This window comes from Anser cygnoides, chromosome 15 (genome assembly GCF_040182565.1).
Source record: "Anser cygnoides isolate HZ-2024a breed goose chromosome 15, Taihu_goose_T2T_genome, whole genome shotgun sequence".
NCBI classification, from domain to species: Eukaryota; Metazoa; Chordata; class Aves; order Anseriformes; family Anatidae; genus Anser; species Anser cygnoides.
In genome coordinates, this window is record NC_089887.1 from 13,162,818 (window position 1) to 13,185,167 (window position 22,350).

The 22,350-nt window shown below is 65.2% G+C and overlaps 4 protein-coding genes and 1 non-coding gene across 8 annotated transcripts in view; 3 read left to right on the top strand and 2 right to left on the bottom strand.

Annotated features, from left to right (window-relative positions):
• Window positions 1–9,396, top strand: part of ABCA3 (ATP binding cassette subfamily A member 3) — a 31,174-nt gene extending 21,778 nt beyond the window's left edge. The window contains exons 20-31 of one of the 2 annotated variants that reach the window (XM_066977697.1): window positions 54–330; window positions 740–944; window positions 1,469–1,688; window positions 1,931–2,089; window positions 2,903–3,075; window positions 3,553–3,687; window positions 3,835–4,029; window positions 4,621–4,808; window positions 4,930–5,100; window positions 5,209–5,396; window positions 5,488–5,561; window positions 6,124–9,396. In XM_066977697.1, coding sequence (XP_066833798.1) covers window positions 54–330; window positions 740–944; window positions 1,469–1,688; window positions 1,931–2,089; window positions 2,903–3,075; window positions 3,553–3,687; window positions 3,835–4,029; window positions 4,621–4,808; window positions 4,930–5,100; window positions 5,209–5,396; window positions 5,488–5,561; window positions 6,124–6,255 — 2,117 coding nt within the window. In that variant the 3' untranslated portion in view covers window positions 6,256–9,396. The remainder of the gene's footprint in view (window positions 1–53; window positions 331–739; window positions 945–1,468; window positions 1,689–1,930; window positions 2,090–2,902; window positions 3,076–3,552; window positions 3,688–3,834; window positions 4,030–4,620; window positions 4,809–4,929; window positions 5,101–5,208; window positions 5,397–5,487; window positions 5,562–6,123) is intronic. The other variant, XM_066977698.1, reaches the window with a different exon arrangement.
• MCRIP2 (MAPK regulated corepressor interacting protein 2) lies at window positions 9,056–13,498 on the bottom strand. 2 transcript variants are annotated; one of them, XM_066977721.1, is made up of 5 exons: window positions 13,340–13,498; window positions 13,118–13,196; window positions 10,268–10,395; window positions 10,087–10,188; window positions 9,056–9,390 (listed from the first exon to the last, which is right to left on the bottom strand). In XM_066977721.1, the coding sequence occupies exons 1-5, from the start codon at window positions 13,389–13,391 to the stop codon at window positions 9,377–9,379; spliced, it is 375 nt and encodes a 124-aa protein (XP_066833822.1). In that variant the 5' UTR covers window positions 13,392–13,498; the 3' UTR covers window positions 9,056–9,376. The 2 variants fall into 2 exon arrangements, with proteins under 2 accessions (XP_066833822.1, XP_066833821.1); XM_066977720.1 differs by having other exon boundaries at window positions 9,056–9,518; window positions 13,340–13,497.
• Window positions 10,395–18,326, top strand: METTL26 (methyltransferase like 26). 2 transcript variants are annotated; one of them, XM_048063472.2, is made up of 6 exons: window positions 10,395–11,899; window positions 16,624–16,786; window positions 16,948–17,007; window positions 17,444–17,511; window positions 17,781–17,859; window positions 17,935–18,326. In XM_048063472.2, the coding sequence occupies exons 1-6, from the start codon at window positions 11,583–11,585 to the stop codon at window positions 17,980–17,982; spliced, it is 735 nt and encodes a 244-aa protein (XP_047919429.2). In that variant the 5' UTR covers window positions 10,395–11,582; the 3' UTR covers window positions 17,983–18,326. The 2 variants fall into 2 exon arrangements, with proteins under 2 accessions (XP_047919429.2, XP_066833819.1); XM_066977718.1 differs by lacking the exon at window positions 10,395–11,899 and adding an exon at window positions 15,131–15,365.
• TRNAG-CCC (transfer RNA glycine (anticodon CCC)) lies at window positions 14,791–14,861 on the top strand. Its single transcript has one exon. It is a non-coding gene; the product is annotated as a tRNA-Gly (tRNA).
• Window positions 18,327–18,530: 204 nt separating the features above from the next.
• Window positions 18,531–22,183, bottom strand: WFIKKN1 (WAP, follistatin/kazal, immunoglobulin, kunitz and netrin domain containing 1). Its single transcript, XM_048063438.2, has 2 exons — window positions 21,164–22,183; window positions 18,531–20,241 (listed from the first exon to the last, which is right to left on the bottom strand). The coding sequence occupies exons 1-2, from the start codon at window positions 21,398–21,400 to the stop codon at window positions 18,751–18,753; spliced, it is 1,728 nt and encodes a 575-aa protein (XP_047919395.1). The 5' UTR covers window positions 21,401–22,183; the 3' UTR covers window positions 18,531–18,750.
• Between the last annotated feature and the right edge of the window lie 167 nt (window positions 22,184–22,350).

Below are 22,350 nucleotides of genomic sequence, written 5' to 3' on the forward strand. Positions count from 1 at the left end.
CCCCGGTCAGCCCTCATTGCCTGGAGTCTGCTTGTAACAGCAGCGGTGTTCAGCAGGTGGCCTGGAGGAGTACCTCATCTCAAGAGCATCCGAGGAGGGGGGAGCCTTCAACGAGCACTACATCGCTGCCGCCGCCTTCGAAGGAGCTGGAAACCGCACGATGGTCACCGCGCTGTTCAACAACCAGGCCTATCACTCCCCCGCCACGGCCCTAATGCTGGCTGACAACGCTGTCTTCAGGGTGCTGGCAGGCCCCAACGCCTCCATCACGGTCACCAACTACCCTCAGCCCCGCAACATCACCGAGAAGGCCAAAGACCAGCTCATGGAGTACGTCTGGTCACGCGGCACTTCCTGTCCTGCTAGGGCTCACGACTTGAATTTGGCACAAATGGGCTTGGTCGCACTGGTGTCAGCAGAGGACCGAGGCGGGAGGTTCTCAGACCAAAACGTAGCTGTGATTGCACTTGGGAAATCCTGTGGGCAGGTTGTCTGCACCTCGCCTCTACCTTGGGGGTGGTGGTGGGACCAGGCAAAGGCAGGGTGGCTGGAGGTTTGTGGTGTGCCAGGAGGGCTGTTTGTGCAAGGCGCTTGTCCCACGGAGCCGTGCTTTGGTTATGAGGCATTCGCTAGTGTAGACTCCACGAGAAGCATGGTTAAGGCGTGTTGTCCCCATGTAGCCTCAGTGTCGGTCTGTCAAGCTGTTCCTGTCCTAACCAGCCCTGCTGCTCTCCCGCAGGGGCCAGACCGGGTTTGCCATTGCAATCAACCTACTGTACGGCATGGCCTCACTTGCCAGCACCTTTGCCCTCCTGCTGGTCAGTGAGCGGGCCATCAAGGCCAAGCACGTCCAGTTCGTCAGTGGCGTCTACGTGGTCAACTTCTGGCTGTCCGCCCTGCTCTGGGACATCATCAACTTTCTCATTCCCTGTGCTCTGATGCTGGTAGGTCGCTTCTGACAGCCTAACACCCTCCTGTCTCAGTGAAACCCCTGCAGCTCGTGGAAGGTTGCAGGGATCTCCCATATGAGCTCTGGGTGCTTCTTGTGGATTCTCTGGGAGATCTGGGATGTGTCGGTAGAGGGAAAAGTGTGAGGCCACCTGGCTCTGGCACTGTTTCTCTTCATACAAAGGACCAGCAAGCACGTTGCCCCTTGGTCCTGCTGGGCACTGGTCCATAGCCCAGCTCCCCTGATCCAGGTCGGTTGGGTGCAGTGGGTGTGGGCACTGGCACTAGAAAATCTCACGTGTGGGAGCATGGAGAGAAATTTCCTGGGTTCACCCTTAGGCGTCAAAATCTGCAGAGAGAGGGCTTTCCTTGGGGGTGGGCGTGGGCTGCTGGTGCTGCCAGCAGGAGCTGTCTGTGAGCAGTTACCTGGTCAGGGCGGTGCAGCCTGGGCCATTGAGGCAGGATAGCATCACTTGCAGTCAAGACAAACATGCGCTCTCCTCACCTTGCTGTGCCCCAGGTGATATTCCAAGCCTTCGATGTGCAAGCCTTCACGCAAGACAGCCACCTCGTCGATGTGATGCTGATCTTCCTCCTTTATGGCTGGGCCATCATCCCCCTTATGTACCTCCTCAGCTTCTTCTTCTCGGTGGCAGCCACTGCCTACACCCGTCTCACCATCTTCAACATCCTCTCGGGCACAGCCACCTTCCTTGCTGTCACCATCATGAGCATCCCAGGTGGGTGGCTGCCCTCTCTGCACACCCAGCACTGCACCCTGCAGTCACCGAGAAGACGCAGCCCCTAAGGGGACTCTTTCACACTTAGGCTCTAGGGCCACATTGCAGAAAACCCCCAAGACAGCCCCTTGTCACCCATTAAGCATAACAAAATGCGTGGTTTCTCCTTCTGCGATGTATCGGGGTCTTTCTCTAAAAGCAGCTAAATCCAACCTGTTGATCCTCCTCTGGTCCTCTTTCAGAGCTGGGCTTGGTGGACCTCTCCAGAACCCTGGATAAAGTCTTTCTCGCCTTACCCAATTACTGCTTGGGCCAGTGCATCAGCGACTTCTACCAGAACTACGAGTTCATTCAGTTCTGCACCTCCTCCGTTGAAGCCATCTTCATCTGCAAGGCATTCAGTGAGTCTCTGCCTTGGTCCCGGCCGGCCCCTATTGGGTTTCGCTGTGGCGCGGGTCGTGGGGCTGGGGGGGTCGGGAAGGCCGGTGTGGGTCCAGCAGGGCTGTGGGCAGCTCTGGTTCTGTACTGGAGGAAATCCAGCTGGAGTTGGAGGGGTGAGCTTTGCTCTGCATTTGCCCTGTGGCAGCTGGAGGTGATGGAGTGGGGTTTGTGGTGGGGACGAGGCTAAAATCCACAACGGCATCTTGGTCTCTGCTGTGGGGGTGCCTGTCCCCAGGGTGCTCCCGGCCGGGACTCGGGAAGGAGATGCTCACCTGGGGAGGTGGCTCCAGTGTCACCAGGCCTCTAACCCGACCTGGGCAGTAGCTCCAGGTGTCATTTTAAAGCAAAAACGGGGCAGCATTGGACACTAATGGGGAGTGATCTAGACAAGGAACCTTTTTTCTTACTAATGAGAAGCCAGGAGTTGGACTCAATGATCCTTGTGGATCCCTTCCAACTCGGGATATTCTTTGATTCTGTGATTTGGAGGAAAATGTGGACTGGGGAAAGTTTCATGGACTAGTCAGGAAAAGCCAGGCACGGTCCTGAACAAGTGACTCGGTCTTTTCTGTGTGTCTCTGCCGAGCATCTTGGTGCCAGATGCCCTCCAGGACCTGAATCCTCTTGTGGGAAGTGCTGGAAAGAGCTGTGGGCAGGGAGCCCAGTGGGGGTGGGGATGGGGCTGGCAAAGTTCACAGCTTTCTCTGAAGCTTATTTGCCCCTCCCCAGAGTGGGGACTGATCCAAGTTTGATTTTGTTCCAACCCTGCTCAGATATCAGCTATCAAATGAACTACTTTTCCTGGGAGTCGCCTGGGATCGGGCGATACTTGACCTCCTTGACCATCCAGGGCTTCTCCTTCCTCTTCCTCCTCTTCCTCATTGAGACAAACCTTCTCTGGAGACTGAGAACTTTGGTCTGTGGCATCTGCAGGCGGCGGAAATGGGTGAGCTGAAGCACGTGGGAGGGAGAAGCAAGGTGCCCTTGTGACAAAGCAGGAGTCCCTGCGTGCTGGAGACAGGCCTGTGTCCCTTGCTCAGATCAAATCCAAATGCTGGGGGTTCATGGGGTCACTCAGATGTGGTGGCTAGGGCTCCAAATTCTGCTTCTGCCTTTGTTTGGCACTCTGCATGAAGTGTCACTTGGCTGGGACGCTTTAGGAGTTGCAGCTCCCAAGCCCCATGGGCTCTTTGCCTTTTTACCTCAGTCATCTTCCCTGGGGAGCAGCCGTGGGGCAGGTTGCTCCGAGGGGCAGGTCCCGAAGGACCTGTGGGTTGGCAGAGGGAGTGGGGTGCCCTGGAGGTGGCTGATGGAGGGGGTGGCTCCTGCCAGGGCTGTGCACGCCTGCCCATGTCAGCCTAGAGGAAGCAAGCCCCTTGTCCCACAGCAGCAAGGTGATGGTGCTTTTTGTCCCTGTGTTTAGGTGGCACTGCTGAACAGGGTGTCTGTGCTTCCCGAGGACCGTGATGTAGCAGATGAGAGGAAAAAGGTTTTGGAGTCACCACCAGAGCTGCTGTCATCTCTGAGCAGCCCCCTGGTCATCAAGGAGCTCACTAAGGTGAGGAGAGCGTGGTCCTTGCTGAGCGTCCTGCTGGGAGCAGAGCCGGGCTCCCTGGGGGCTGGTGAAGCCCCCGCCAGCCTGGCTGTGCCGTCGGGCACCCGGCACGTGCTGTGACCTGCACGCTTGTGCTTTGCTCTCCCCCAGGTCTACGACAGCCGGGAGTCCCTGCTGGCAGTGGACAGGATCTCCTTGGCAGTCAGCAAAGGGGAATGCTTTGGTCTCCTCGGCTTCAACGGAGCGGGCAAAACCACCACGTTCAAGATGCTGACAGGTGATGAGAGCATCACGTCGGGGGATGCCTTTGTGGATGGCCACAGCATTCTGGCCAACATCAAGAAGGTACTGAGGGCTGCAGGGGCAGTGTCTGGTGTCCTGCTGGGCTGGGCCATCTCAAAGTGCCTCTGAGGAGGGCATGGTTGCGAGTGCCAGGGGTGATGTGGTGTTCTCGTCTGGCTCAGCTCTCCCTGTTAATTTGTTCACCTGGAAGCAGTCCCCTCTCCACTGGGTTAACAGATACGAAACAAAGGGAAGCCTAACCTTGCGAGGGTGGCAGACGCTTCTTTAAAATGGGTTAGCTCTGTAACTGGGCATGTGAAAAATGTGAGTTAGTGCCCATGGCCAGATGGTGGTCTCCCTGAAACAAGCAGGTGAGATGTTTCCAAACCCCTGCTGGGTCTCTCCTTGCTGGGAATTGCCCACTCCCTGTGGCAAGGCAAGAGATAAGTCACAACCTGGAACACCCCAGAGCATGGGTCAGGGTTTCAGCCCCATCCCTGGGCGCACCTACCGCTGTCAGCCCTGGACATCCCCGTTACGTTAAGCCCAAAACCTTGCAGAGGTGCAAAGCAAACCTCTGGGGGTGCCAGGGCACCTTGTGGTGCAGACCTGCTGCCGAGCTGACCCCCTTGGCTTCCTCTCTTCCCCCCCAAGGTCCAGCAGCGGATCGGGTACTGCCCGCAGTTCGATGCCCTCCTGGACCACATGACGGGCCGCGAGACCCTCAGCATGTACGCCCGGCTGCGGGGCATCCCCGAGCGCTACATCGGCAGCTGCGTGGAGAACATGCTGAGGGGGCTGCTCCTGGAGCCCCACGCGGACAAGCTCGTGAGGACCTACAGGTGAGCAGGGACTCAAACGTGCCCCTGTGCGCACCCACCCCCTCTCTGAGGGGACCTCTCCCCTTCGCCTCGCGTGGTTTCCCCGTGCCCACGTCGGACCCCTCTCCGTCTCCCCCTGCAGCGGTGGCAACAAGCGGAAGCTGAGCGCCGGCATTGCCCTCATCGGCGGCCCCCCCGTCATCTTCCTGGATGAGCCCTCCACCGGCATGGACCCCGTGGCCCGGCGTCTGCTCTGGGACGCCGTGACGCGGACGCGGGAGTGCGGCAAATCCATCATCTTCACCTCCCACAGGTGACTCCTCCGGGCAGGGCTTGGCCCGAGGTTTTGGGGGAGCGGCGGGCAGAGCCGGCACGTCCTGGCGCTCCTGCCCTGCTGAACGAGCCCCCTCCCGTCCCGCAGCATGGAGGAGTGCGAGGCCCTGTGCACGCGGCTGGCCATCATGGTGAACGGGCAGTTCAAGTGCCTGGGCAGCCCCCAGCACCTCAAGAGCAAGTTTGGCAGCGGCTACACCTTGCTGGCCAAAACGCGGAGCGACGAGGAAGGCGAGCTGCAGGCCTTCAAGGCCTTCGTGGAGAAGACTTTCCCAGGTACCGGGAGCTGCCAGGCTGGGGGCCAGGTGCATTTGTGAGCTTCCGTGAGTTTCTTAGCTCAGAGCCTCTCTCTCCTGGTCTCTTCCAGGCAGTGTCCTGAAGCACGAGCACCAGGGCATGGTGCATTACCACTTGACCAACAAGAACCTCAGCTGGGCACAGGTAAGGGGGTGCTGGAGCACGTCTCCTCCGTTTGCAGGAGGAGGCAAGGGTGGCCGGAGGGGTGGCTGCGTTCCTGCACGTTCACACGCTGATTTTGCTTGTGTACATCTCAAAGTATTTCCTGAAGGCTCTGCGACAGCCGGGCGGTGGAGGGGTTGTGTTTGGTCATCACGTCCATCCCAGCTGGCGTCTCCCTGCTGGGAGCACAGCACGGGTTCCCGTGAGCCAGCACAGACCCACCAGGACCTGCGGGGTTTGAGCCTCGCTGCTCCCTGCTGCTCTCCGGGGCTGCAGGCGGTGGCTTTGCAGAGCCACCAGCCCTGTTGGACCCCAGCCCAGGAAACGTGTCTATTTTTTTAATGGGCTCGGGTACTCTGCTAAATAATGGTGCTCTGCTAAATAATCCGTCTCCTGGCTTCTCACCACCCTCCTGCCAGGGAAGGTTTTGCTGCCCCGTGGTTTCCATGGGGAAAAGCTTTGCTCTTTCAGCCGCAGCCTGCTGTGGCTCTCTCCGGGATGAGGTATCTGGCAGTGACTGGTGCTGCTGTGCTGTCCCGTGCAGGTCTTTGGGGCCTTGGAGAAAGCCAAAGAGAAGTATCGCTTAGAAGACTATTCGGTTAGCCAGATATCCCTGGAGCAAGTCTTCATGAGCTTCACTCGCTTCCAGCACTACACAGAGGACAGAGGGAAATGAGCAAAAGCCCCCTGGTGTCCTTCTTCATGGACTGGCCCTGCTGCCTATACATAGTATATATAGAGACAGTAATTTATATATCAGCGTGTGTCTTAAACAATGTATAAATGTAAGAAAATTTTCACTGGGGTGGGGAGAGGATGGAATCGTACCCTCTGCTCTCGGGAACACAAGCAGTGCGTGTGCATTGTGTGCTGCCGCAGCGCACGTGCATGTATATGGGTGTGCGTGTGCCTGTGTGCGCATGTGACACTTCACTCGTCATCATTTGTCCCCATCTACAAAAAAAAAAAAAGCCCCCAAAGCCGGGGAAGGCACGGATGGGTGCAGACAGGCCTTGTGGGCTGGGCTGGAGCTCCATCGGCAGCGGCGTGCAGGAGCCTCGGGTCCCCGCACACCCGTCCCGTCCCCCCCCGCACACCCTGCCCGACACTCACACGCATCAGGAAGTTGCTTCATGGTCTGTGCACGCATGTTGAATTGTATTCTGTTCGGTGTTTTGGTTTGCTTGTGGTTTATCAGGATGCTGTTGAATAGCTTAGATCCAAAATGTTTGCTGGGTTAATTAGGGTGCTCTGTGGTTGCCCTCGGAGGCACTTTGCCCTGGCTGGAGGGGACACAGAGGAGCAGCCGCAGGTTTTCCCCAGCAGCAAAACTCCCACCCCGAACGCGAGCGGTGCAGGGAAGGCAGAAAGGACAGGCTGTGTCTGCACGGCCCTGGTTAGCACGAGCAGCGTGTGCTGAGTCGTCTCCGTTGGCACCAAAACCCCTGGTGCGACCACTCCTGGTGCCATGGCAAAAGGGAACCCCGAGAGCTCCTCTTCCTCCTGCTGCCCAAAAACCCCTGTGCGTGCCGGCGAGCTGGGCGGCAGCCCGAGCGGTGCGAGGCTGTGCGGGGCTGGCGCTGGGCCGGGGGAGGACGCCCTGATGGCGAAATGCCCAGCGCGTGATGAATCCTGCCCCGGGGCTCAGCGAGGAGGTGGCGACGGGTTGGAGGTGTTGCAGGCTGCCTGGGCATGCTGCCTGGCTCCGTGTTGCGTCCATTAAAAGGTTTAAACAGCAGCACTGCCCTGGAGCCTGTTATGCAAACCACAGGACGGGGCTCGGAGGCCGGCGATGCTCTTGCTGCTCTGCCCCCCGTCCCCCCCGCACCGTGCTGGGCTGCAACCACCTGCGCAGCCCCCGGTGAGGCTGGAGCTGTGCGCGGAGCCCAAAGGCAGCGACGGGGATTTATTTTGGTGTTTCCCAGCGTTGCTTTTTGTTTGTTTGTTTGTTTTACATACGTGTTTATTCTTGTCCGTCTCTAACTAGTCCCTGTGTCACCTGCGGGCAGTCCCCTTCTGGCTGGCTGCTCCGTGATCAATGCAGAGCTATTTGCACTATAGTAATACACACAATTGCACATACTAAATGAATTAATATTTATGGCAAGGGGTGCTGATTCCCTTCCTGTGATTGCATTGTCAGGGGTTGGGTTACATTTTGGGTTGGGTTTTTGTTTTGTTCCTGTAACTGAATCATTCTTTCCTGTTCCATTTCTCCCTTTGCCTAATGTTGTTGTTTAAAATGATGGTGCATCATGTTATTAAGAATTTCCCTGGATCTTAACAAAGTCTGTTTTTATTGGTGAGCAGCAGCCCCGGAGCATCTAGGAGCCCCCTTGAGCTGTGGGTGCAGGGGATTTGCTCACGGGGAGCATCCCTGCACCGTGCGGGGGATAATGAGGGAGCCAGGGAGGAAAACCCCAGCACCCCTGCCCTTCCGCTGCTCTGAGCTGCTCAGCTGCCAGGAAAGCGTGTGGTGCTTTCTCTTGGGCTGTCTTGGATCTACCAAGAGCGTGCTGGGACTCACGGTGCTGGCTGGGGGCAGGGGGAGACAAGTAGGACAGGGCAGAGCTGCGCCCGCGGAGGGGAGCAGTGGGGGCAGGAGGGCTGGCAGGGGGAGGAAAGGGTCGGCGTGGTGCAGGATGGCACAGCCACACACCTCCAACACGGGGGTCCTGCTGGGGCAGGAGGGCCCTGACATGGGGTGCTGGGTGCTTAGAGCCTTGCCTGCAGGTCCCTGACCCTGATACAGGACCAACAGCACTCCTGGCCTGTGCTGGAGCTGGCCCCAGGCGGGCACGGCCACCGTGTGGCACAGCCGAGGCCGTGTGGTGGTCCCCAGGCCCTGGTCCTGCACCTCTCCTCCTGCAGGGCCGGGATGCCGGGGGTGCAGCTGCTGCTTGGCCCCAGGCAGGAGCAGCAGGCATTGGGGACGTGGCTGCTCTGCCTGCCGGGGCTGCAGCACTGTTCTCGTTCCCACCATAGGAATAAAACAGATTTTTTTTTCCAGTGGGTGTCTTCTGGCCTCCTTCAGTCAGGGGCAGCTCCAGCCTGAGCCCCATGGAGCCTCCTACCCCGGCAGAGGGGTGGGCTCCAGCCTGGGACAGCAAGGGACCTGGGGGCTGGCGGTGTGCCGTGGGGCCCTGCACTCACTGGTGGGGCTGCCAGCAGCCCTCTGCGGGGAGTGTCCCCCTGTCCCTTCCCCTGCAGCACGGGGCTGGCCCTCGCCCCCTTCTCCCTGCTGCTTTACCCCCATGTGCTGGAGAGACGACGCACAGCGCGGCTCTGACCACCTCCTGCCCTACCCCACACCCCCCCTGCCCCAAAGGTGCAGCCGCCTCCGCCTGTACGGGGTGGGTGGAAAAAGCAGGAGGCAGCTCCGAGGAGGGCCCCGAGGAAGCCAGGGGGCTGCTGCAACTCTTCCCCCAGCTCCACCAAGCAAATCCTCCCCGGCCGGCCGCAAGCGCCTCGCCACGGGCAGTTTGAGCGCTTTATTGTCTGGCAGTCCTGCTACAGCGACCTGCTGTCCTCCGGGGGGGAGGCTGCTCCTGCCTGGCCCCAGCACGGCACCGCAGTGTCCCGGGGGGCTGCCGGAGCCGCAGACGTCTCAGAACTGGCACTTGAGGAATCCCGGCCGGGGCCGCTCGCGGCTCCTCCGCCCTGCGCAGGGAGCAGGCGTGTGGCCGGGCATGGCTGTGGTCCGGTCCCGCCGTCCTCGGTGGGCTGGCAGAGGGGTCACTGGGTTGCTGACATCTTGTAAAAAGGTGTTTCTAAATACCACCGAGTCCAGTGTGTGATCAGAGGCTCTTAGCTTTTTTTTTTTTTTTTAAGAAAAAAAAAAAAAAAGAAAAAAAAACTTTCTTCCCTTTTATGATATGTTTCAGATTTTGGCCAAAAATTGTTTTGCCCACCACTCCTCCAGGTCAATGGGAACAAAGTCTGAAAGAGAGGGGAGGGAGAGAGCATAGGAGAGCAGCTGGAGAAGGCAGCAGAGCCCAGCGTGTTCCCACCGGTGTACGTCCCCAGTGTCTATTTGTCACTGGGATAAACAACACGGAGATCCCCGCTCCCCGGTGCCCCGTCCCAGGCTGGGGCTATGGGGCTCTTCTCGTTTTGGGGCTGTACCCTCCTCGGCTGCTGCAGCAGCCCCGGGGTGGCTGTCCAGAGAGCTCGCTCCAGCCGCCCTTACGGACACACGTTGTCCCCTGCCGCTGTGCTGCGTGCCCAGGGCAGGGGGGGCAGCTCCCCAGGGCAGGACCGGGGGCTCTCTGCATGACACCGGCCCCACCTTGGTGGCTGGAGAAGGCGCCGCTTTGAGACGAGGCGGCTGTCAGACATCCTGCTTGCTTGGGCCTCCAGCAGGGCCTGTGGGACGCCCCCCATCCCCAGCAGGGCACCCCGGGGCCGGCCCCGGCCCCGCAGTGGCCCCCCCATCCCCACCCCGTTCCCCACATCCCCTCTCCGCCACAACCCAACCCCGCGCTGGGGCCGCACGCCCCTCACTCACATTTCAGACTGGGGTTCGGGGTTTTCTCTACGTACTGCACGGGCCCGCGGGCACTCTCCCCTCTCTGGCTGTCGTCCAGCTGCTGCTCGACCTCCTGCCAGGCTGGGGACAGAGGGCAGCGGGTGAGGCCCGGGCCAGCAGCGCCCTGCGGACCCCCCCCTCCACCCCGAGCCCCCCGCACCTTCGTATACGAAGCGGACGTTCTCCTCGTGGGCCGCCGTGTAGCACTCCTCAGGCCCCGGGGCGTGCGACAGCAGCACCTGCGGCCGCTTGCCGTTCACTCTGTTGAAGACGAGCTTTGGGAGTGGGCTGCGGGAGCAAGGCGAGGATTGAGGAGGAGGAGGAGGAGGAGGGCAGCTCGGCCTGCCAAGCTCCGCAGGACGCTCGGTGGGAAGGAGCTGTGATGCTTCGCTCTGCAGCGTGGCCGGTGCTGGACGGGTGCTGCAGGAGCTCGTGCGAGCGATGCACACGCGGCCGGCCCCAGCCTCGAGCCCGGCCCGCGGGGCTGCCAGGGGACAGCGGGGACACGGCCGTGCAGCACGGCAGGGCCACCGCGGCTCAGCGCCGTCCCCTCCCCATCACTCCCTTCTGAGAGCCACAGCGTGGAGGGGCAGGATGGACAGACAGACAGACAGGGCTGGCACCCAGGTCCAGAAGGCAGCGCTCAGCAATTCCTTCTCCCCCAGGAAAAAGCTGAAGCACCTGCTCCAGCCTGGGCCAGAGGCGCTGCTGGAGGGTGGAAGAAGGCCACGGGTGGCCGGCTCCAGACCAGCCCTGAGGCAGGCGGCAGTGCCCACAGGCAGGTCCCCAGGCCGAGCAGGGACATTTGCTTTTCAGGTTTCAGCTGTGCCCCCAGTGAAGGCAGAAGGGTTGCTGCAGGATGACAGCACGCTCGCTAGGTTGGGGGCAAGGGGAAGCAGTCTGGGCCCAAAAGTAACGGGGAAAAGTGTGCCAGGGTGCACAGCTCTGCACCGCCAGCTGCCCCCACGGTGCCGTCAGCATGCACGGCCGCTCACAGCCACGCAGGGGACATGGGGGGGACACATGAGCATGTGGCAGCCACAGGTGGCACCGGGAACCTGCCAGCTGCTGCAGCTCTGCGAAGCCTGGAGTCAGCGTGCTTCAGGGCGAACACCTCCACCTCACGGCGAGGGGAAACCGAGGCCCGGAGGCATTAAATGAGGGTAGCGCGCAGGCACGTGCCTGGCCAGGCAACCACGCAGCCTTGGACTGCAAACCTTGGAAAGTGTTAAACTGATGCAACAGGCAGCAAGGAGAGGTCACCCAGCCTGAGAGGAGCCTCTGGAGGGTGAAGGGCACCACGGGTGGGGGAAAGCCCCAGGCTGCTCCCAGGGGAAGGGGACAGGGATCAGCCCCAGGGGAACTGTGCCTGCAAGCACCGGAGGGGAGATGACAGCAAAAGCAAGAGCTGCCCCCTCCCGCCCTGGCACTAAGGAAATTTGCTGCCGAAGAGGAATTGCTGAAACACCAGGAAAATGGAAGTGAGCTGTTGTTTGGGCAGTGGGAAGTACTTTGAGCACAGGCAAACATCCGAACTCGTGATGCCGAGCTCGCTGGAGCTGCCCTGCTCCTCCTGCTGCAGCAGCGGGGTGCCCAGCTCCAGCAGCACATCCACAAGGCGCTCGGGGAACCGGGACAGAGATCTGGGAACTGGGACCAGAGCGGGCTCCCCGCGACCTGGCACCCCTCCTGCCCAGAGCAGAGCACTCGAACCCATCTGGAAACCCTGCGAAGCCGGACAGACCGAAACTGAGGACCTGGAGCGAGGCTCAGGAGCGTGCCGCACGCAAAGGTTCAGTATTTGAGCTGCCCTGCGCAGCTCTGGGGCAGGGGACATGTTTGCAACGGTCACGCTTCTCACGGGACAAAGTCTGAAAGGCCCCAGAGCACGGGGGGGGGGGGGGGGGGCACGGTTTGCAGAGCAGCAGAGAGCTGGAGCAGGCAGCCCCTGCCCGTGCCCCCGCAGCCTGCGGGAGCTGCCCCAAGGCACAGGGCAGGGTAAGGCTCCCCCAGAGCCACGCAGCCCCAGAACCGGCCCCAGAACCACACGCACGCCCCAGGGCACCGAGCACGTTGAAGCGCCTGCTGCAGGGAGCGTGAGCAGGCAGCCTGCCCTAAGGAGGGGGAACGGTTCAGCAGTTAATTTATGAGATGACAGGCAAGAAAGCAAGCTGGAGGTGAAGCTTTTCTTCTTCATTTCTTGAAGATGGAGGAAAGGGGAGAAAGCAGCATCGTCTCCTCCCGCTACAGCCACCCCCCGGGCTTGCCCCAGCCCCCCAGCCCCACGCCTGCTGCAGCAGCGTCCTCCTTCACAGAGGTTATCTCCCCCCTCCAGTTGCTTAACCCCCTTCCACCACCTCCAGCGACTCCCGCTAAGAGCTGGGAGCCCATCCCAAAGGCTTTCCTCCCCCTTCCTTGGGGAGGGAAGGGGACGGGCGGCGAGGGCAGGGGGCAGACCCAGGCCGCAGGGGGCTGCCCCACGGAGCCAGCGAGCCGCACGGAGCCGGGGGGAGCCCCCTTCCCGCAGACCCCGGGGGGGGCCGAGCACAGCCCGGGCGGGCCGTAACCGACCGCAGCGGGCCCTGCCGGGCTGCCGGAGGCGCTGCGTGCAGCCGGGGGAGGCCGGGCGAGCCCCGCTCCCTGCCCCGGCGCTTGCACAACTCCGCCGGGGCCGGCCGCGGGGGGCTCCCAGCCCACGGCGGGGGGGGGGGGGGGGGGGAGCTCGCAGCCCGGTGCCCCCGGGCTTTGAGGGATCGGCCTCGCACCTAGAGCGGCCCCGGGGGGCCCGGCGAGGCTCCGCGCCCCCTCCCCGCTGGGCTCAGCCCCCGCAGCGCCCCCGGCAGCCCCCACCGGGCCCCCCCCCCCCCTGCCGCGGTCCGGTCCCCCCAACCCCTGATCCACCGGCGGAGGGGCTCCGGGCCCCGTCCCGCCCCCCCCCCCCCCGTCCCGTCCCGGCGCCGCGCGGCCGCGGTCACCTTTCCCCAAGGTCACGGCGCGGCGCGGGGCTCACCTGGCGGGGGGCCAGGCGCCGGGCTGCAGCCGGCCCCGCGGCTCGCCCACCTTGCTCTCCACCGGCTGCTGCGTCGGACCTGCGGGCGGCAGCGGCCGTCAGAGCCGGGCGGCGAGGAGCCGGAGCGGGGGGGGGGCACCGGCACCGCCGCTCGGCCTCCCCCCCCCCCCCCTCCTCTCCTACGCCTGTCCCTCTTTGCTCTGCCCCCTCGGTCCCCGCTACCTGTGCGGCGCTGCGTGGCCAGCTTGCTGGGGCCGCGTGTCAGCGTGTACATCCTGCGGCCCCCCCCGACGGCACGGCCCGGCCCGGCCCGGCACGGCCCCGCCGCTCCCGCCGGCCGTGTGCGCTCGGCCCCCCCCCCGCCCCCCCTCCGCGGGCCTTTAACCGGGCCCGCCCCCTCCTGAAGGGGGCGGTTCGCCGAGCGCGGGGCCGTGGGGGGCCGTGGGGGCCGTGGGAGCTCGGGGGGGGGCGCCGCGAGGTGCGCGGGGGGGGCGCTGCGGCGTGGGAGGCGCGCGTGGGGCGCGGGGGGGCCGCGGTGGCACGGGGGCCGTGGGGGGCGCAGGGCACGGCCCACGTGGAGCGCAGGGGCGGGGAGGGCGCAGGAGTCGCTCGGGGGACACCCGGGGGACACGCGCGGATCCCCTGGGAGGACGCATGGCACGCGCAGGGGACAAGGAGGGGTGGCGGCAGGAGCGGGCAGGGGACGCTCAGGGGACAGCGCGAGGTGCCAGGGCACGGCCGCGGTTGGCACCGCGTGTCCTGGGCCGCAGAGGTGCCACCACCCCCTGTCCCTGCGCGAGGGGACAGCGAGGCGGCCTGGGTCTGGGTGAGGGCAGCACCTCCCTCCTGCCGCTCTGTGTCCCCAAACCTGCGCGGGGCTCAGGGACCCCCCCTGGGTGCTGCCACCCACTGAGCCCGGAGGTCCCCGAGCTGTGTGGGCAGGAGCAGCGTGCCCCCCAGCGCTGCTCCCCACGGGGCCACCCCGCAGCGCAGGACGAGGGGCTGGGTGGCTGCGGCCCCGTCCCCGTGCCGAGGTGACCTTTGGACGGGGAAGGTGCGCCGAGGTCTGCGGGCCAGAACGCGTGGTGGGAGGCGTGGGGCTGGGGGTGGCCTCCATGCCAGGGCGGTGTCACCCTGGGGGTGCTGGGGATTTTGGGGAGAGGCTGTGGGACGAAGCTCGTTGGGGTGGTGAGGATGCCCCAGCCCTGCTCTGGGGCCTGCACAGCCCTCCAGTGCCGCTCGCGCAGTGGGGACGAGCAGGGCCGGATCCTGCAGGGTGCTGGGCACCCCTGGCCAGCCCACGGGGGTGCGGCCAGCAGCCCCCCCAGAGCTCCCCCAGGATACCTCACACGGCAGACCCTGGTTAACGTGACTGTGACCCTGCAGCCCGGGGGACCTCGGTGTTCCCGTCCTGCCACCAGCTCGCTGCCGCCCGGGGGGGGTCGTGCCTCAGTTTCCCCACCCGAGACAGAAGCGGATTGCCGAGGACACCTGCACGCACACCGGTCACCGCGTGGCCTCCCCACGCTTCGCTGCGCACAGGCCCGGAGCCCCGCAGCACCCCGGGCTTCGGCGGGGGCACCGCGGCCGTCGGGGGCCGTCGGGGGGCGCTGCAGGAGGGGAGCGGGGCCGGGCCGAGCTCAAAGGCAGCAGGGGCGAGGTACGAACCATCGGCGCCGCTGGTGTAGTGGTATCATGCAAGATTCCCATTCTTGCGACCCGGGTTCGATTCCCGGGCGGCGCAGGAACTTTTCTCTTTCATTATTTTTTTTTCTTCAATCTCGACGAAATTCGCTTTTCACCTTTTAACGTAAAACCGCGGGCTTTTTGCCACGTTCCGGGGCCGGGACAGCGGCGGGGCGGCTGTCGGGTGGTTTTTTTTTGGGGGGGGGGGGGGGGGGGGGGGAGGGGGGAGGACGGAAGGTGGCAGCAGCCCTGCGGGCGCGGGCTGGGAGCTGTAGTCCTGTGCCCTGCGACTACACTCCCCAGCGTGCCGTGCCGTGCCGCCCCGTGCCGTGCCGTGCCGTGCCGCCGCGCCGCCCCCGCCCCGTCCAACCATGCTGGCGCCGGCGGCGGCGGAGCGGAACAAGGGCCCGATCCTGGCGGTGCTGCGGGAGTACGCGGGGCCCGGCGCCGTGCGGGTGCTGGAGGTGGGGGCGGGCGCGGGGCTGCACGCCGCGCACTGCGCCCGGGCTCTGCCGCACGCCCGCTGGCTGCCCTCCGACGTGGAGCCGCGGGCGCTGCGCAGGTGAGCGGGGCCGGGGCCGGGGCCGGCGGCTCCGGGCTGCCCGGGGGCGGCCGCGGCGGGAACCGAGCTGGGGCCGAACCCCTCCGGGCTCTCCAGGCGGGAGCGTTTCTTTCTGGGCGGCTCCCGGCGAGGCCCGGGCGACGGCGGGGGGATGCGGGGGGCATCGCGCCTCGCTGCCCACCGGCACCGCCGGGAACCCCGACGGAGCCGCCAGCCCCCCCGAGGAACCGCCAGCCCCCCGAGGAACCACCAGCCCCCCGAGGAACCACCAGCCCCCCGAGGAACCACCAGCCCCCCGAGGAGCCGCCAGCCCCCCCGACGAGCCGCCAGCCCCCCGAGGAACCACCAGCCCCCCGACGAGCCGCCAGCCCCCCGACGAGCCGCCAGCCCCCCCCGAGGAGCCGCCAGCCCCCGGTGGTTCGCGCTGCGGGGCTGCGTGCGGGGCCCCGCCGCGCCCAGATGCCCATTCCAGGCATTGCAGCGCCGGACGGGCTCGGTTTTCCATTGAGGAAACCAAAATAAACGCGGGCTCTTAAGCGGAGAGGAATTCCCCGGCAGAAAATAACTCCCTTGCAGCGGCCTGGTGCAGGGGGGGGCAGAAATAGCCGCCTGGGCTGGGGGGCGCAGCCCGCGTCCTTCCCACCCGTCCCCTCGCCGGGAGCGGCCCCGAGCGCACACCGCCCTGGTTAAAAATACTGCCCGGGCTGGGGCAGAGGTTCGGTGCGGGGCCAGACCGCGTGCGGCACTCAGAGCCCTTCTGTGGCCGCGTCTCCGCACCCACACTGATTTTCGGAGCCAGGATGGAGGGGTTGTGCTGCTTGCCCCGAGCCCTTCGGGGACGGGGCTGGAGGGGGCAGTGCAGGGACCTGGGAGCAGTTTCTAGAGGGTTTCTCTGGGATTTTTCAGTGTGTTGCTTAAAGCCAAGTTTGCGGGAGGCTCTTCTCCGCGTGGCTGGGAGCCGTGCCGCCCTCGGTGCTGTGCGGGCTGGGAAACTGCTGCCCTCCAAAGCAGCTCTCTGGGTGTGAGCGGAGGCAAGGCTCATCCAGTGCCCCGTCATCCCGCAGCCCCGAAGCACCAGGCTCCTCGCCTTGTACAGAGGGCCAAGCCAGTGCCCCCCTCCTCTGCTGGGTTGCGAGCACAGCCTTATTACTAGACATCAGAGACTCCACCTGGGAGACGCTGCCGGCAGCCGGGGCGGGTGGGCTTTGGGTGCTGGTGCGGGGCCGCGCTGGGGCTGACACGGGGGTTGTGCCCGCAGCATCGCTGCCTACGCAGAGACCATGCAGGTGCCCAACATGCTGCCGCCCATCTACCTGGACGTCTCGCAGGGCTGGGAGACCTGGGGGGGCACCGAGCCCGCCACCCTCGACCTCATCGTCAGCATCAACATGATGCACATCTCGGAGCTGCGGTGCACGGAGGTGAGCGGTGCCCGGCACCCCTGGGGGCGTGGGGGGCTCGGGTGCAGCTCCTTGTATTTACTGGGGGGCTCGGGGCGATGGCTGCAGTGCCCAGGGTTGGGAAATCAGCTGTGGGGTGTCCCTGGCGTTCTGACCCGGCCTCTGCCTCTTTCTTTCCCCAGGGGCTGTTCAAGGGTGCCGGGGTGCTGCTGAAGCCCGGAGGCGTGCTCTTCACCTACGGGGTGGGTGCTGCTCGGCCGAGAGCCGGGCGGGAGCACGGCAGTGGGATGAGGGGTGGCCCTGGGGATGCTGGAGCTCCTGATGGGGGGCAGAGGGGAGGATTCCCTGGGCTGGGAAAAGGGGGGCTCAAGTTAAGGGGGGGTTCAATCTTCGGGGGAATGCTGTGAGCCCTGGATGGGGCTGCTTTGGCCATTAGCCCCCAGCACTGGCGGGGTGCTGTCTGCTGGGGTGTAAGCACTCCTGCATCACCCCAAAACACTCTGCAGAGAAGCAGAGCAGAGGCTGGGAGCCTTGTGTTGGGTGACAGCGTCTGTGGCCCCTTCCGGGGCTGTGTCCCTTCTTGCTTGGCCTCTGCGTGGCAGGGACAGGGACAGGGACTGGGGATTCCAGCAGGGAGCCGTGGCTCGAGCCCACAGCTCCAGCTTTGTGTCCCGGCAGCCGTACGCTGTGGATGGCCAGATCAGTCCCCAGAGCAACGTGGACTTTGACCGCAGCCTGAGGCAGAGGTAGGAGGGGGAAGCCAGGGGCTGGGGGTCCAAGCAGCCTGCCTGGGGCTGCCGGTGGCCCTGCCCGTGCTGCCCGCCCTGCTGGCACTGCCCACCGCGTGCCGGAGGAGGGAGCTCCCTCCGAGTGTGATCCCTCGGGAAAAGACCTAAAGCAGAGGCTCGGGGGAGCCCCCACACCTCGGGGCACCCCTGGGAGATGGGGGTCATTCTGGGGGTGAGGTGTCCGCCTGCCCATCCGTCTGTCTCACCGCTGCCTCCCTTCCCGGCAGCAACCCCGCTTGGGGCCTTCGGGACACGGCGCTGCTGCGGCAGCTGGCTGAGGCCAACGGGATGCGCCTGGAGAGGATGGTAGGTGCTGAGACCCCGGGGGGGCGGTCCCCGTGCCGGTGGCCCCCCCCCCCGACCCCAGCTCTGTGCTTGCAGGTGGACATGCCGGCCAACAACAAGAGCCTCATCTTCCGCAAGCAGTAACCCGCCGCACCCTGCGGGCACCTCCCGGCACGGCTTTGCAAGGGGCCGGGCACGGCAGCGAGGTTGCCGCGTGTTGCCCTGCGCCGCTGGGCTCGGCCGGTGCTCTCGGGTCCATCTCCTCTGGCTCCATCCGTGGGACTCCCTGGGCGGCACAGCGGGCACAGCCTGGGAGGGGGCGCAGCACGGCCGGGCGCAGGGGGCAGCTCTCTCCCGGTGCCGGTTTCCGTGTCTCCGGGCAGGCGCCGTGCCGAGGTGTGGGACCCCGTTCCCCACGTGGGACCATGCTGCTGCCCCCAATAAAGTCTGGGGGGCTGCGCCCCACCAGCAGCTTCCCAAGAGCTCCAGCCCGGCCGCCGCATGCTGTCCCTCTGCCAGAGACACATTTGGGGTGTGGGGGGGCTCTCCCTCCATCACCGCCCCCCAGCACCGAGGCTGCGGGGCACCGGCCCCTGCCCAGAGCCCTGCAGCACGCAGCTGCGGAGCAGTGCAGAGCTCGAGGGCATCACGCTGCACCCGAGGCTTCGGTGCTGCAGGAAGGTTGTCGTGGGTGGGGGTCCGGGCAGACCCCTCTGCAACCCAGCCCAGTCTTTTATTGCTGCTGCCCAGGCTGGGGGTACATGGGGAGGGCATGCAGACAGATAAATTACAGGGGAGGGAACTACAAAATGGTGATAACTGCTAAATAAAAGCTGCGGGCTTGGCCGTGCAGTCCCCCCCACAGGGGTCTGCAGCCCCGCAGCCCCCGCGTCTGCGCATCCCGGCTCGCCCCTAGTCCTGGAAGCGGTTGAGGAGGTCGCAGGTTTTCTTCTCCATCAGCTCGTAGATCTTCTTCACCCGCTTGTCGTTGGCTGCCCGGACGTAGCTGCTGGGGTCCAGCGTGGCCATGCCGTCGTGCACCTCGCCCATGATGATGAGCGGCCCGTCCTCGGCCGTCATGTTGGGGCAGGGGCAGCTCCAGTCCATGTCGGTCAAGGTCACCTCCAGATACTTGATGTTGAAGAACTTGAGGCCCATCTTCTCATCCTTGAGGACGTCCTCGAGGGCGAAGCGGGCGATCCCAGAGTCCTGGTCCTCGACGATCTCCATCAGCCGCCCCACGATGGCGAAGTCGCTGCGGCAGAGGCTCAGCACCATCTTGCTCTTGAGGCGGCAGGCCTTGCACTGCAGGCTCTTGGGGAAGGGGCATACGTCCTCGCAGGTCTCCTTGCTGTCGAAGTTGTTGTTGTTGCCCTCGCAGCCGCCGTAGACGAAGGAGTGGCACTGCTTCAGCAGGTGGTTGTAGGCCCAGCGGGGCTCCCAGTTCTGGCAGGGGCCCTGCACCATGGGCAGCAGGCAGGTGGGCCGGGCGCTGCCCAGGCAGGCGGCGCGGCACTCCTCGTACGTCTCAAAGTGGTTCCTGTTGGCGCCGCAGCCGCCGTAGCGGAAGGTGAGGCAGGAGCCCTGCTTGGCGTCGAAGTGCCAGCGCACCTCCAGGGCCTCGCAGCGGCGCCGGTCGGGCTCCTTCAGGCACTCGGCGCTGGGGAAGGGCTGGGGGCTGCTGGTCCGCGGGGTCCCCCCGGGCTCCCGCTTGAGCACCGAGAGCGGGAAGTCGGCACGCAGCAGCCCGGCGGCGTTCCTGGCCGTGCAGGTGTAGATGCCGGCGTCCTCTTGGCGGGCGTTGTAGATGACCAGCTGCCCGATGTTGGTGACCACCACGTTGCCGTACATCTGGTCCGGCCGCATGATGAAGTTCTCGGCCCGGTCGCTCTGCTTCTCCCAGGTGATGTCGGGCCGCGGGCGGCCGCTGACGTCGCAGCGGAAGCTGACGGTGCCGCCGGCGCGCACCGACTGGTGGAAGGGGTTGCTGTAGAGGGCGGGGGGCACCGGCACCTCGGGGCCGGCGCCTGGCGTGGGCCGCGCCGTCGTCTCCCGCGGCACGGGGCTGGTGTCGGGCCAGGTGAAGATGTACTTGCAGGGCACGGTGGTGAGGCGCGTGCCGCGGAGGCACGCCTCGGCATCCATGTAGCACTTGTTGTAGTAGGTGAGGCCGTCGGAGGCGCAGGTGAAGTTGGGCTCCTTCTCGCAGCGGTCCTTGCACTTGCAGACGGGCTGCCCGTCCCAGATGTCGCAGTCGGAGCCCTGCTGTGCGCAGACGAAGCTCTCGCACGAGGGCCCGCGCCCCAGCTCCAGCGCCGGCAGGCTGCCGTCGGCGAAGCGGGCGGCCACGCAGCTGCGCAGCCCGCAGACGTTGGTGCAGCACTTCTCGAAGCCCTCGCAGTCCTGGCCGGGAGGGGAGTGGAAGGGAAGGGAGGGGAGAGGGGGGGGGGTCAGCACCGTGCCACAGCTGTGGGGATGCTCCCACTGCCAGAGAGCCTCCATCATTCCTGGGCTCCTCTGGGTGTTGGGTCCGAGCCGGACCTTCCCTGCGCAACTGTGTGTCCCTGGACCCAGGTCGACCTCAGCCCCCCCCCCACTCCTTGGGATGGTGGGGGTGAGGCAAAGACAGCCCCCACCGCACAGCGGTGCCAGGTTGTGGGGCAGCACATCACCCGGTGAAGACCTGCCATCGTGGGTGCACTGAGAGGGGACACGGCACCGTCCCCCCCACCACACTGCTGTGTGGCTCGGGGAGTCTGCGAGCTTTGGCTGGCTGAGGGGAGGCAGAACTCGTTGCAGCGATGAACTGCAGCGTGGTCGCTCCCCTGGGATGGGCAGCACTGGGCTCCTGGGAAAACTGAGGGGCTTGGTGGTGGGGGGGGAGCAGTCCCAGCGCACCCACACCCCTCGTCTCAGCGACGGCCCCACAACCAGGTGGGAGCATCCTTGGGGGGGGGGGGGGGGGGGTGTTGTATGGGGCGGGGGGAAGGTCTTGGACGTGAAGAGTGGCTGGGGGGGGACATGGTGGGGCAATGAGCCGCGGCTTTGCCTGCTGCAGGGCTTGGGAGCAGCCCCAGGGCACCGCTCGTGCACGGCAGAGTGAAGTTGCAGAGGGGCTGAGCACGCGGGGCACCGCATCCATCGGCTGCAGCCGCTGGAACTGGCCATCCTGATGCACTGGGAACCAGCACCCCCTGGGGACACCCCGGCCCCACAAGGCCACACGGGTGCTGCCGAGCAGCAGGGTGCAGCACCAGCCCCAAGCCCCGGCAGCACCCAACCCCGTCCCATCCGTGCCCGCAGCCCCCACGCAGCCGCCGCTCACCTGGTCGGCCTGGCACTCCCGCTCGCAGGTGCTCTGCGCGTCCACCCACAGGTTGGGGTTCAGCTGGTTGGGGCAGACCCCCAGGTGCCGCATCCTGGCCGGCTGCAGGCTCAGCCCGGCGGCGGCGGCGGCCAGCAAGGGCAGCAGCAGCGCCGCACGCATCGGCTCAGCCCTGCCGAGCTGCCGCCCGCCTGCGCGCGACCTGGGTCCCGGGCGGCCGAAACTCCGGCGAGGCATCTGGCTGCCCTGTGCCCTGCTGCGAGGCTTGGGACAAATCACATTGGATGGAAGGGAAAAAAAAAAATCAAAAGGAAGGCAGGGAGGACAAAGAGGAGGAGGAGATGAGGTCCAAACCTCTGCGGTTTAGCACGCCTGGAGCATGCTGTCTCTCCGGAGATGCTGCCCGGCACCTCTGTCCATCGCTGAGCTCTCAGGGTGATGGGCACAGCATCGCGCAGCGGTGGCTCAGCCTCGCCGGTGTCCCCGTGCTGGCGGGGGGCTCACTCCATGCCTGGCACCCCAAAGCCGTGGCAGCGGCGGCAGGGCCAGGCTCCCGGCACGGCGGGAGCGGGCAGTGGGGCTGGGGTGCAGCCTGCGTGTGGGGCAGGGGTGGAAGGGGAGGACGGGAAGGTTGTAATCTGAATCCCCTCCCTTCTCACTGATGTTTCTGGGTGTTTGGAATGGAAAAGGCGCTGACCTCAGCCTCTAACCCCGTCTGAGCCGATCGACTGGGCAAACACAGGGGGGAGATCAAAGGCAGAATGCGGAAAGTCTCCAAAGAGAGAGAGTGAAAGGAGGGGAAAAAAATGCCCGGCCCATGGAGCCGAATTCCTGCAGGATGAGAAAACAGCCAGAGCCTGTTGTCTGCCCGCCGCGGCTCGGCCACCCCGGGTCTGCTGGCGGGGAAGCAGCCGCAGCCCCCAGCCCCACGGCATCGCCAGCCGGAGAGCCGGGCTGCAGCGGCTGGGCAGTGGGGCTGGGGGGCTGCAGGCCCGGCTGGGGGGCTGCTTCGGGGCCCCCACCCCACGTCTGCCTTCTCCTCTCGGCACCTGCAGGCTCCCCGAGCCCCCCGTAAGCCCACAGGTTTGTAGCTGGCCCTCCCTCCCCGCTCCAGCAACACCCGGTGATGATTTGCAGCTGGGTTTTTACGCTCTGTATTTTTCTGATCTGGGGAGTGCCTGGGAGGC